The sequence below is a fragment of the Scyliorhinus torazame genome, chromosome 3, assembly GCF_047496885.1.
Source record: "Scyliorhinus torazame isolate Kashiwa2021f chromosome 3, sScyTor2.1, whole genome shotgun sequence".
Classification (NCBI taxonomy): Eukaryota; Metazoa; Chordata; class Chondrichthyes; order Carcharhiniformes; family Scyliorhinidae; genus Scyliorhinus; species Scyliorhinus torazame.
In genome coordinates, this window is record NC_092709.1 from 206,899,342 (window position 1) to 206,911,729 (window position 12,388).

The window sequence follows — 12,388 nt, forward strand, 5'->3', positions numbered from 1 at the left end:
CCCACACCCCCACCCCATCCCCATAACCCAGTAACCCCACCCAACACTAAGGGCAATTTTGGTCACTAAGGGCAATTTAGCATGGCCAATCCACCTAACCCGCACATCTTTGGACTGTGGGAGGAAACCAGAGCACCCGGAGGAAACCCACGCACACACGGGGAGGATGTGCAGACTCCGCACAGACAGTGACCCAGCAGGGAATTGAACCTGGGACCCTGGCGCTGTGAAGCAATTGTGCTAACCACTATGCTACCGTGCTGCCCTTCAATGGCATTATTCCCTCTGAATCCCCCTCCATCAGCATCCTGGGGATTACCATTAACTATAAACTGAGCTGAACTAGCCATATAAGTGCTGTGGCTACAAGGGTAGGTCAAAGAATTCTGTGGCGAGTCACCCCCTCTTGACTCCCCACAGTTTGTTCACCATCTACAAGGCACATGTCAGGACTGTGATGGAATATTCTCCACTTGCCTGGATGAGTACAGCTCCAACAACAGTCAAGAAGCTCGACACCATCCAGGACAAAGCAGTCCACTTGTTCAGCACCCCATCCACCAACATCCATCCCCCCCCACAAATTCACCATAGCGGTGTACTATCTACAAGATGCATTCCAGCAACTCCAAGCCTCTTTTTTTGACAGCACCTGCCAAACCCCATCCCAGATGCATAGGAAAACCACTAATTGCATGTTCCCCTCCAAGTCACCCACCATCCTAACTTGGAAAACATCACCATCCTGTTACTGGATCAAAATTCTGGATCTCCCTTACAAACAGCACAGTGGGTGTACCTGCACCAGATGGACTGTAGTAGTTCAAGAAGGCAGCTCACCACTTCCATCTCAAGGGTATTTGGGGATGGGCAACAAATGTTGGCTTTGCCAGCGATGCCAGCCTCCCATGAAAGGATAAAATAACGAGTAATTTGCAAGGGTATCTGTGAGATGTTTGAAGTGTTTGGGTGATGAAACAGATTTCTATTTTGGAATTTTGCTAACGGGAGTGATAAATTTCTTTAAGATTCTGCCGTATCAATATGCAAAAACTTGCTAAACGCAGGAAAGTCTTGAGCAGTTTTGTGCAGTAACTTCACGATATACATGTTTTTGTATCCTTTTATTGGTTTAGCATTGGGTCTCATTGTATAGAAGATAAAACTTGATGTCTGATACTGAACCTTGTTCCTTTTATGAAGATTTTTGAGCAGGTCCTTAGTGAACTGGAACCCCTGTGTTTGGCTGAACAAGACTTCATTAGCAAATTCTTCAAGTTACAACAGAACCCAGCTTTGCCAGGATCTGTAGTGGTATGGCATTTTCATACTGCATAAGTAAATGTATCTTTATGTCTGAAGGAGAATAGTCATGCATTATTTTTATCATGATGTGTTGTGAGACCATGACCCAAATCAGTTATTATATTTTGAATAATTGGCTAAAAAATAAAATTGCTTACCCCCTTTGAAGACTGGCTTTTTGACAATTGCAACCACCAGTATGGTTGTGGTAGAAAATGCTGTAAAGTTTTCTCTTCCGTTACATTGAAATTTTCAAAAAGGACATTTAAAATTATTAATGCAACAAAGAATTTGCTAGCATTTTAATGCATTCTATTTAAGTTTAAAATAGAATTTAGTCATTTATGAACTTAATGCATTTCCTTTCTTTTATGCAAGTTGTCTGAAACCATTAAAATTGCATTGCTCATCAATAAAGATAGCGCCATGTCATCATTCTCTTGAATAATAAAGCTTTACTGGAAGTTCAGCAAAGAGATGATAACTGATTATGCACCACTAATTACATGCAATTGGCGAGGGAGGAATACAAAGTGTTTGAATCTTTACACGTGTCAGTCGTAAAATTTATGCCCAAAAAGCTTAAACCATGTTATTAAACACAGATTTGATCATTTTTTGATTAGTGGATGGTACAATTCGTGCAAATTGTCAAATATTTTGTGGCTGCATCATAGTTTTAGCAAAATATTAAATGCAAAGTGCCTGGCACTGCAATGAATGACTATTCATCTTTGATCATATAAATCCTAATGTCAGCTCCCCTTTCTCCTGCATATAAACTCTACTGGCCACGTTTACAGTATGCTCTCCATGTTCACTTGCTCCCTCAATACCAATCATTATTAAGGCCTATGCCAGCATCCTACCTCACCTTGAATGCTCAACAAAACCTTCACTCTCCCCAATCCTGGTAGGGCCTCAACTTTCACTCCCTCATATCCAAGCAGGAAATTTTAATTTATGTGACATACAGCTGGCTTAACCATCCATTGTGGGGCCTGGCTTAACACATCAAGGTCTGCTAGCCTCACTGTCCTCTGCCAGAATGGACCACCGCTGTGGGATATTCCTGGAAGGCAAGGATAGCCCCAGGCACCTTTCCTCTATGATCAACCTTAGCTTTAAAAGCAGCATTTTGCAGTTTTGTGTTGTAACGACTTCCTCTACCCCCGGCCCAACCCGATCTACCATGCGGATCTAGTGGCACTTGCGACACTAAAACTCAGTAGAAATTTGAGTTAAAGCTTCTTGGGTGCAAATAAGAATCGTTTATTGCCTCTATTTGATTACAATTGAGAGTCACTTAAATCTTATTCTCTCATAAGTCCGTCTAGCAAAAATGACTGAAAGAGAAGCAACTTGTACACAATTTAACTTTTAAAATAATACAGAAATGGTTTCTTGGTTTCATTTACTTCAAGAGTTAGTGTGGAAAAGTGAAAGTATGAAAAATAGAGACAGCGAATAGTTTAGATCAAAGTATAGGATGATTCCGGAATAAAGATGGCTGTACGGACCCTCACGGTTATACAAAGTCATACCAGTCTTTAGCCATCTATCTACATCTCTAAGTCATCCTAATTGGTTTGGGTTAGAATCAAATGAGTTTGATTTGATGGTTAGCTGTCAATCTTCAACGTGCAACATTAGTTTTAAATGTTTCATGTTTGAATACTTGTGCATGTTATGGAATGCGATTCTGTGCTGTTATCGCGACCAGCTTAAACTGGCCTTCTGCTGACTTAGCTGTATTCCGTATTGTGAACAATAGCGCATTAATGTTGCTATGGTGCCTGCCCTGTCCTTGGATTGATATCTGGTACGGTTTGTGTTTTAATGTTACACTGTCTTGCAAATGTATTTGCTGGAACAATAGAGCTCAGTAAAAGTGAATTATGCTGTTTTGTGTCTCTATGTTTTGAGATGGCCTGAGGTTATGAGTGAATGTAAAATGGGTATTTAAAGACTGGGACGTAATATTTACGCTAAATAGCTATCTTTTACCTATCACGTGTATTGGAAAATAGTTGGTTTCTACACACGGGGAGAAAGTGCAGACTCTGCACAGGCAGTGATCCAAGTGGGAATGGAACCCGGGACCCTGGCTCTGTGAAGCAACAGTGCGCACCACTGTGCTACCGTGCCGGTTTTCTGTTTCATCAGTGTGCAACAGTGCAAGGGAACAAAAGAAAGCCGACAAAAATAATTTAAAATTTATACCTTCTCAGTACTTATTTTATAAGCATGGTAGTAAATGGGTGGAATCTTAGACCAGGGTAAGCAAGGTTTAGAGGTGGACGCTGGAAGGAAATAGGAATTATGAGCAGCACGGTAGCATTGTGGATAGCACAATTGCTTCACAGCTCCAGGGTCCCAGGTTTGATTCAGGCTTGGGTCACTGTCTGTGCGGAGTCTGCACATCCTCCCCGTGTGTGCATGGGTTTCCTCCGGGTGCTCCGGTTTCCTCCCACAGTCCAAAGATGTGCAGGTTAGGTGGATTGGCCATGGTAAATTGCCCTTGGTGTCCAAAATTTCCCTTAGTGTTGGGTGGGGTTACTGGGTTATGGGGATCAGGTGGAGGTGTTGACCTTGGGTAGGGTGCTCTTTCCAAGAACTGGTGCAGTCTCGATGGGCCTAATGGCCTCCTTCTGCACTGTAAATTCTATGTTAATCTATGTGACGGCTTCCTCGTCAATTATTTAAGAAGGTTAAGAGGAGACTTAATAGAGGCATACAAAATGATTAGGGGGTTGGATAGGGTGGACAGTGAGAGCCTTCTCCCGCGGATGGAAATGGCTGGCACGAGGGGACATAACTTTAAACTGAGGGGTAATAGATATAGGACAGAGGTCAGAGGTAGGTTCTTTACGCAAAGAGTAGTGAGGCCGTGGAATGTCCTACCTGCTACAGTAGTGAACTCGCCAACATTGAGGGCATTTAAAAGTTTATTGGATAAACATATGGATGATAATGGTATAGTGTAGGTTAGATGGCTTTTGTTTCGGTGCAACATCGTGGGCCGAAGGGCCTGTACTGCGCTGTATTGTTCTATGTTCTAAAGATCAACGGTGGGTCATTGGCCCAAAACATTCCTGCCTCCAGGCAATGCCACCAGAGTTGCGTGAGCAATGGAGGTCGCTTCTCATCCAGTAGTGGCAGGTGGGCAATAGCAAACAATTGTGAGGAAAATTAGGGGGACAGGGAGTATTCCACTGGAATCTTCCTGGCAGCCAGTGTGCAGTTTCCTAGCTCCATTCCATCCCCAAGCTATTTTCGTGGAGGCAAGGTGAGGATGAGATAGAGCTCCCTGCCCTTAGGCAGCAGGTAGCCCACCCAGCTTACCAGTCATCCACCAGGCTCCTGCAGGTGGTGGAGCACAGTTTAGGTGCTTAGATCCGGAGAGCTAATACACTGAGTAGATCTAGAGGCTGGTCCTGCCCTGCCTGTCTATTCTACACGCACCCCACTTCCACACCCCAACCTCACGATGGTGACCTGGCAACAAAACCCATTTTTGATTTGTACCGTGAAAAAGTTGGAGAGAGGATGCTTCTGTTTTGAAGTGCTCTCTACCCTACTTGCCTTCCATTGCAATCTGCTGCTCCTTTACATATGGAAGGCCAATGGTTGGCTCTCCAGCTTCAAAAGCCCATTCAGGATGGCGAGCCCACCCTCTGCCATTAATTGGTCATGAAAATCACAATGAATGACTGTTTCCCATTCAGTGCAGGTTTGTGAATCACATTTCCGTTTAATGGCAGGGTTCTGAAGCCTGCAAGGAAAATTATTCCAATTGCAATGAAAATGAGACTTAAAATGATATTGACTATTAATTTCTTATGTTCTGAGATTTTTAGTTAATATGGACCATTGCAACATTTTCTTTGTTCAGCAAGATTATGGCCCACTTGTTTTTTAGCTTCAATAGTTTGTAGAATTGAAACTGAATATGCAGAAATATAAACTAGGCTTAGTTGCAGTAGATTAAACATTTCATTCAGTGTAGAAACTACAAATACATAGAAACATACATAGAAAATAGAAGAAGGAGTCGGCCATTTGGCCCTTCAAACCTGCTCTGCCAATCATTATGATCATGGCTGATCATCAAATTCAATACCCTGATCTCACCGTCTCCCCCTTCCCCCTCTTCCCTCCACCGTACCCCTTGATCCATTTAGCCCCAAGAGCGAAATCTAATTCCTTCTTGAAATCACAACGTTTTGGCCTCAACTACTTTCTGTGATTGTGAATTCCATAGATTCGCCACTCTCTGGGTGAAGAGATTTCTCTTTACCTCAGTCTTAAAAGGTTTACCCCTTATTCTCAAACTATGACCCCTAGTTCTGGACTCCCCCAATATCTTTCGGAATCTACCCTGTGTATACCTGTTGGAATTGTGTAAATTTCAATGAGATCCCTCTCATCTGACAGTCCTGCTATCCCAGGAATCATCCTGGCAAAACTTTGCTGCACTCCCTCCGATTAGGACACCAAAATTGCACACACTATTCCGGGTGTGACCTTATCAATGCCCTGTACAATTGCAGTAAAACATCCCTAATCCTATACTCTAATCCTCTTGCTATGAAAGCCAACATACCATTTGCATTCTTTATTGCCTGCTGGGTGCTTATTTCCAGCGCCTGATGCACGATGACACCAAGAGTATCCATCTCTTTCAATTTATACTCATTCATGTAATAATTTGCCTTAGTAATTTTGCAACCAAAGTGGATAACCTCATATTTATCCTCATTATACTGCATCTACCATGCATAAGGGGCTGGTTTAGCACAGTGGGCAAAATAGCTGGCTTGTAATGCAGAACAAGGCCAGCAGCGCGGGTTCAATTCCCGTACCGGCCTCCCCGAACAGGCGCTGGAATGTGGCGACTAGGGGCTTTTCACAGTAACTTCATTGAAGCCGACTTGTGACAATAAGCGATTATTATTATGTGCCCATTCAGTCAGCCTGGCTAAATCACACCACAACATCTCTACATCCTCCTCACAGCTCACTCTCCCACCCAGCTTTACGTTAATTGCAAATTTGAAGATAATAATACATTTAGTTCCTTCGTCCAAATCATTAATATATAATATGAACATCTGAGGTCTTAGCACTACAGTTGAATTTCTTTTAAAATTTGTGCATTCTTTTTCATGATGTGTTTATCAAAATGAATCAAATGGATGTTAAATTTATCCTAGATAGAATGTAGTATTTAATATTACTTTGTCTTTTATTCATAACATCAGGCAGACTCCACTGAAATAGATGGGGGACTTCTGTCTCGGCAACATAACCTTTTGGGAGACAGGCATTCAGTGCCATCTGAGTAAGTAATGCGGCTAAAATTATCAATGTATTTAGTAACAGCATTAATGAAAACATTCTGGTGGCGTGTAAATTATTGAGGGGAAACTCTCGGCAATCTCTAGGACTTTATTTTGTGGTCTCTTATCAAATTTAAGTTTGGCTGATAATGATGATGTGAGAACTTTACTAAATGTCCATGAAGAACAGGTATGCTGCATACACTCTGGTAAAGAAACAAAGAGAAATGTGAAATACTAGAATAAAATATTTTATTTTTCATAATACTTTGATCATCTTGTAGTTACTTACCCTTTTCTCTATTCCTATGCTTGCAATTTTAATGGTTTCCCAAACCTATGATAAGGAAGTGTTAATGGGTGATTCTAAATTTTGGAAATGGCAGCGTAGAGAACCGGCTTTTCTAATCCTGTATCAATCACTCTGGTACACATTGCACTGCTGTGCCATAATAATCTTCACTTTGTGTACCTGTCACTTTCTGACAGGAAGCTTACATGAAGGCTCACAAATTTAGCAGTCATTCGTGTACTTGTATAAAAGAATACCTAGTGAAATGATGCAGCATTCATTATTTTTCAGTCAGCATGAATAGATAAGACAAGGTTTGCAAACTCCAGTTTAAGGCTTGACCTCAGTTACTAAAGTTACAAATCCAATGTAAAATCCTTTTCTGCAAGTAGGAATCAATAGAACACTACTGCAAAATCTGCTTTTATAGTGTAGTTAATTATTGAAATGTAGTCGGAACACCGACAAATCAAGAATTAAAAAAATTATGTTGTGACCATATTATTTTAACTTTGCAATCTTTGCCATTTCTAGCAATTCTCTGTTTAGGGTAATTCATACATTGCACAAAGCTTAACAAAATCTCCCTAGCAACTAACTTTGGTCTGCAATTTACCTCATTGAAGCATGTGAATGTAGAAAGTGCTTTGCCTTCCATTTTTAATGCTATTTTCCTTTCTCAGCACCAACATTTCTTCCCACAAGCGAGCCCTCATTCCCTCCCTGCCTGATATCAGGTGATGTTATGAGCCCAGGGGTTGACAAAATCCTTGTCTTTTTAACAAGCTTTCTGGATGCACCAAGAGCCGCCTTTTGATCTCAGACAGTGGTTGAATAATCATTATCAGGTCATTACTTCGGCTTTGAATTTTGAAACAATACATGAAGAGCAACAGATAAGCAAAAACAAAAAAAATACAGCTGTTTGCACTATCTTTGTAGAACCTTTAATTCACATTTGCTCATCAGATACACAATATCAAAAGAATGCAACACATTGCTAACTTACCTGTACTTGTATATGGAGTTTGATTGGACCCAAGCAATCTCCAGCCTCTATTTGGACCTCAGAATAGGTGATCTGGTCCTTGGCTTATATTTTGTTGAAACCCTTTGAGGTTTGACTAAGACTAAAGGCAATCAAAAATCTCTTAACATTACAAATGCTTACACATGTGGAAGATCTCCGTTGTCTCAGGTATTATTTATTCCCCAGATCCATACAATAGGCAGATTATACAAATCCTTTTGTCACTCTGCTCTAAATCCCTACCTGATTTAGTTGATCACTTGCAGAACAAAGCAAGTCACCATGCCAAAATACTCTCAATTGAAAGATATCTACTCTTAGTATATTTTGTAAACTAATGACACTTCTGATTTAATTAAACACAAAACTTTGGAAAATCAGCTGCAGTGATGTTTCTATACCAAACTGAACATTGACTGTCAATGAACAAAATATAAAGTGATTGTTAGTGTATTATACATATTCAAATGTTTGGACTTCTGATTAGAATTGAAACTGCAACTCCCTATTTGTCCTTGTGCTTTTTCATTAGTAAGCATAATTTGTGTGAGCTATAAAGGTAAATTAGCTTTGTTCTGATTGATAACATCTTATGGATTTGATTCGCACTTCATATCATAGATTATCATAGAATTTACAGTGCAGAAGGAGGCCATTCGGCCCATCGAGTCTGCACCGGCTCTTGGAAAGAGCACCCTACCCAAGGTCAACACCTCCACCCGATCCCCATAACCCAGTAGCCCCACCCAACACTAAGGGCAATTTTGGACACTAAGGGCAATTAATCATGGCAAATCCACCTAACCTGCACATCTTTGGACTGTGGGAGGAAACCGGAGCACCCGGAGGAAACCCACGCACACACGGGGAGGATGTGCAGACTCCGCACAGACAGTGACCCAAGCCGGAATCGAACCTGGGACCCTGGAGCTGTGAAGCAATTGTGCTAACCACAAGGCTACCGTGCTGCCCACTTCCGTGCTGCCTACTTTATCTTGAAGAAAGTGGTTCACCCATTGGTTTATACAGCTTATATTCCACGGACATTCATTATTATAGGTTTTCAAAAGATCAATGAATCATCTAATTCATTGATAGCAGCACTATCTTTTTCATTTGTGTCCTTTTGGACTGTAAACTAATATTAATGGTTTTCTATGTCAAAAGAGCTGGAAACTGAGTACTGATGGAGAAAATGTTGCAATGTTTAATTGTGTGTTGATAAGCCATGTTGTATATAATTGCAGAAAAGAGGAGGCTAGCATTATTCGAGCAATGATGATTAAAGTTTTCCGCTGTATTGAGCCAGAGCTAAACAACCTCATTTCACTTGGAGACAAGATTGACAGCTTTAACTCGTTGTATATGTTGGTGAAGATGAGCTATCATGTTTGGACAGCAGAGAATGTGGATCCTGCTTCCTATCTCAGTACCACATTAGGAAATGTCCTCGTAACAGTCAAGAGGAATTTTGATAAATGCATTGTAAGTGTTTTTTGCTTAACAAAATTTTACCTGAAACAAATAATTTATTTTAACTCAAGTTATGCCTCATGGTTTTGGCTGCATTTTTTCATATGTATTGTATTCAACAGGTTCTACCCATGAACCAGAGATGTGCAGAGAAATTATTTCCTAGTTTGGAACTTATTGAAAAATAGAAACAAACTCAGAGCCTTGAAATGGAAATTACGAAGCAAGTTGTGTGATAGGCAGAGTTTTCTCAAAGTAACAAAAAAAGGTTGCTGGTTATTCTGGTTATTGTCATGGACTTGCTATTTTAGATATATATTTCAGTTTTTAAACTTTTTTTACTGCCAGTTTTCTAAACTGAAGATGTTGGCTTCTTGTTGGGTACATTTCCTGGGTGCAACACATCCTTTAGCATCTGACTTATGGAATCATCCTTCATGTATGAGTTTCGGAAGACTATTTCAATGCAAGGGCATCTCAGCCAAGCTGATCCTGGTCTCTCAAACCCTCCACCTACACGTACTTTGAACTAGAGCCACTGGATAGTGATTAAGAGTGTGAGCTTTGCCTAATTTTCCTCCCTTAATCCAGGGATACTGAAGTTACTTTTGCAACCCATGACGGCAGATCTTGGTTAACTCAGCATAGACTGGGAATTAATCTTGATTGTGGGATTCAGCTGGTTAATGTAACAAGTAGCTGAGCAATTGAGGAGCTTCAGTTCAGTTTAATTGGTTTAGGTTTTTTTGTCATGTGGCTACTTGAAAATATTTTCTTAAAATAAAATGTCTACAGGCCTTGGGTGACGACAAGCAACGGTTACATTTTAAATAGCTTTCATTGTTGGCAGCGGCTATCCCTTGATTCGAGGGTGATGTTTACTCAGGGTCATTTCTGCCAAGGGCTACTGAACAGGGTGATTCTCCAACCCCAGATCTTTGGACACAAGGGCAGGATGTCCCTTGAGGTAATGGGATCCGAAGTGCTTAATTTACTTCCTTTTCTTTCCTTGCCGCCCTGCCACTTCATTAAGTAATTTGGACTCAAACTTAAGTTGTGCCCATTTGAACGATTGGTAGAAAGCTCCTCCCAACTATTAATGTTAACGCTGCCTCACTTCAAGGACGGCTTCAAAGTGTCTTTATAGTATTTCTTTGTCCTTCCCTGGAATGCTGGCCATGGGCTGGTTTAGCACACTGGGCTAAATAGCTGGCTTTTAAAGCAGACCAAGGCAGGCCAGCAGCATGGTTCAATTCCCGTACCAGCCTCCCCGAACAAGCGCCGGAATGTGGCGACTAGGGGCTTTTCACAGTAACTTCATTGAAGCCTGCTTGTGACAATAAGCGATTTTCAATTCAATTGAAGAGTTTAGAAAACTGGGCCTGGTGGGAGAGATTTGCAGGGTTAGGTGGATTTGCCATGCTAAATGCCCCTTTGTATATCCAAAGATGTGAGGATTGGGTCAAGGTAGAGCGTCAGTGCAGAGTCCTTGGGCTGAATGGCCTCTTTCTGCATGCACAGTCTGGATTCTATGGAGATGCTTTTCGAGCATCGAGACTAAATATCCAGTCCATTTTCAATGCTTTTCCAAGAGTTGTTCCTGAATGCTTGTGGAGCTGGCTTCAAGAAGGCTACTAGCATTTACTCAATGGCCCTCCCATTGAATCAAGAAGTTTTTAACAATTTATTTGCGGGATGTGGGCTTCACCGGCTAGGCATTGCTGACAAAATGTCTCTGTGTCACTGATACTCCAGGTCTCACTGCAGTGCAAGAGTGTGATAACGACCCCTGCACTGTACTTTTGTTGACTTGCATTGGTCTTTGTTGTCAGACACTGACTGCCTTAGTCTGTAGAAGGCTAAGCAGGCACAACTGATCCTGTGTTGTATCTCCTCATCAGTGGTGGCCTTTTGAGAATGTTGGCTGTCAAGGTATGGAGAGAGCTGAACATATTCCAAAGTGTTTCCTTCAGCATATTTAGGAGGTGGAATATTTGGTTGATAAAATGTGGCTTGAAATTAGTTTTGTTTTAGTAACATTACAGGACTTACTAAGTCTCTTGGATACAGAATTGCAGAGATCAAGAGTGGCTTGCAAATCTGGTGTTGAGTGAGAAACAACACTGCAATCACCCACAACCTATAGATCATATATGTGTATGGTGGTCAGTTTAGTTTGGGCATTCAGGCAACCAAGGTTAAAGAATTTTCCATCTAGGTTTTTTTAAATTCATTTTTTACGGGATGTGGGCTTCGCTGGCTCGGCCAGCATTTGTTGCCCATCCCTAATTGCCCTTGAGAAGGTGGTGGTGAGCTGCATTCTTGAACTGCTGCAGTCCATTAGGTATAAGTACATCTATTGGATTGGATTGGATTGGATTTGTTTATTGTCACGTATACCGAGGTACAGTGAAAAGTATTTTTCTGCGAGCAGCTCAACAGATCATTAAGTACATGAGAAGAAAAGGGAATTTTAAAAAAACATAATAGGGCAACACAACATATACAATGTAACTACATAAGCACTGGCATCAGATGAAGCATACAGGGTGTAGTGTTAATGAAATCAGTCCATAAGAGGGTCATTTAAGAGTCTGGTGACAGTGGGGAAGAAGCTGTTTTTGAGTCTGTTTGTGCGTGTTTTCAGACTTCTGTATCTCCTGCCCGATGGAAGAAGTTGGAAGAGTGAGTAATCCGGGTGGGAGGGATCTTTGATTATACTGCCTGCTTTCCCCAGGCAGCGGGAGGTGTAGATGGAGTCAATGGATGGGAGGCAGGTTCCTGTGATGGACTGGGCGGTGTTCAAGACTCTCTGAAGTTTCTTGTGGTCCTGGGCTGAGCAGTTGCCATACCAGGCTGTGATGCAGCCTGATAGGATGCTTTCTATGGTGCATCTGTAAAAGTTGGTAAGAGTCAATGTGGACATGCCAAATTTCCTTAGTTTCC

At 41.4% G+C, this 12,388-nt stretch overlaps 1 protein-coding gene across 10 annotated transcripts in view; it reads left to right on the plus strand.

The window, feature by feature from the left end:
* exoc1 (exocyst complex component 1) overlaps positions 1-12,388 on the plus strand; it is a 140,773-nt gene that overhangs the window by 111,064 nt on the left and 17,321 nt on the right. For all 10 annotated transcript variants that reach the window (XM_072496797.1, XM_072496799.1, XM_072496800.1 and 7 more), the window contains 3 exons: positions 1,204-1,314; positions 6,570-6,649; positions 9,217-9,454. In XM_072496797.1, the coding sequence (XP_072352898.1) occupies positions 1,204-1,314; positions 6,570-6,649; positions 9,217-9,454 (429 nt within the window). The remainder of the gene's footprint in view (positions 1-1,203; positions 1,315-6,569; positions 6,650-9,216; positions 9,455-12,388) is intronic.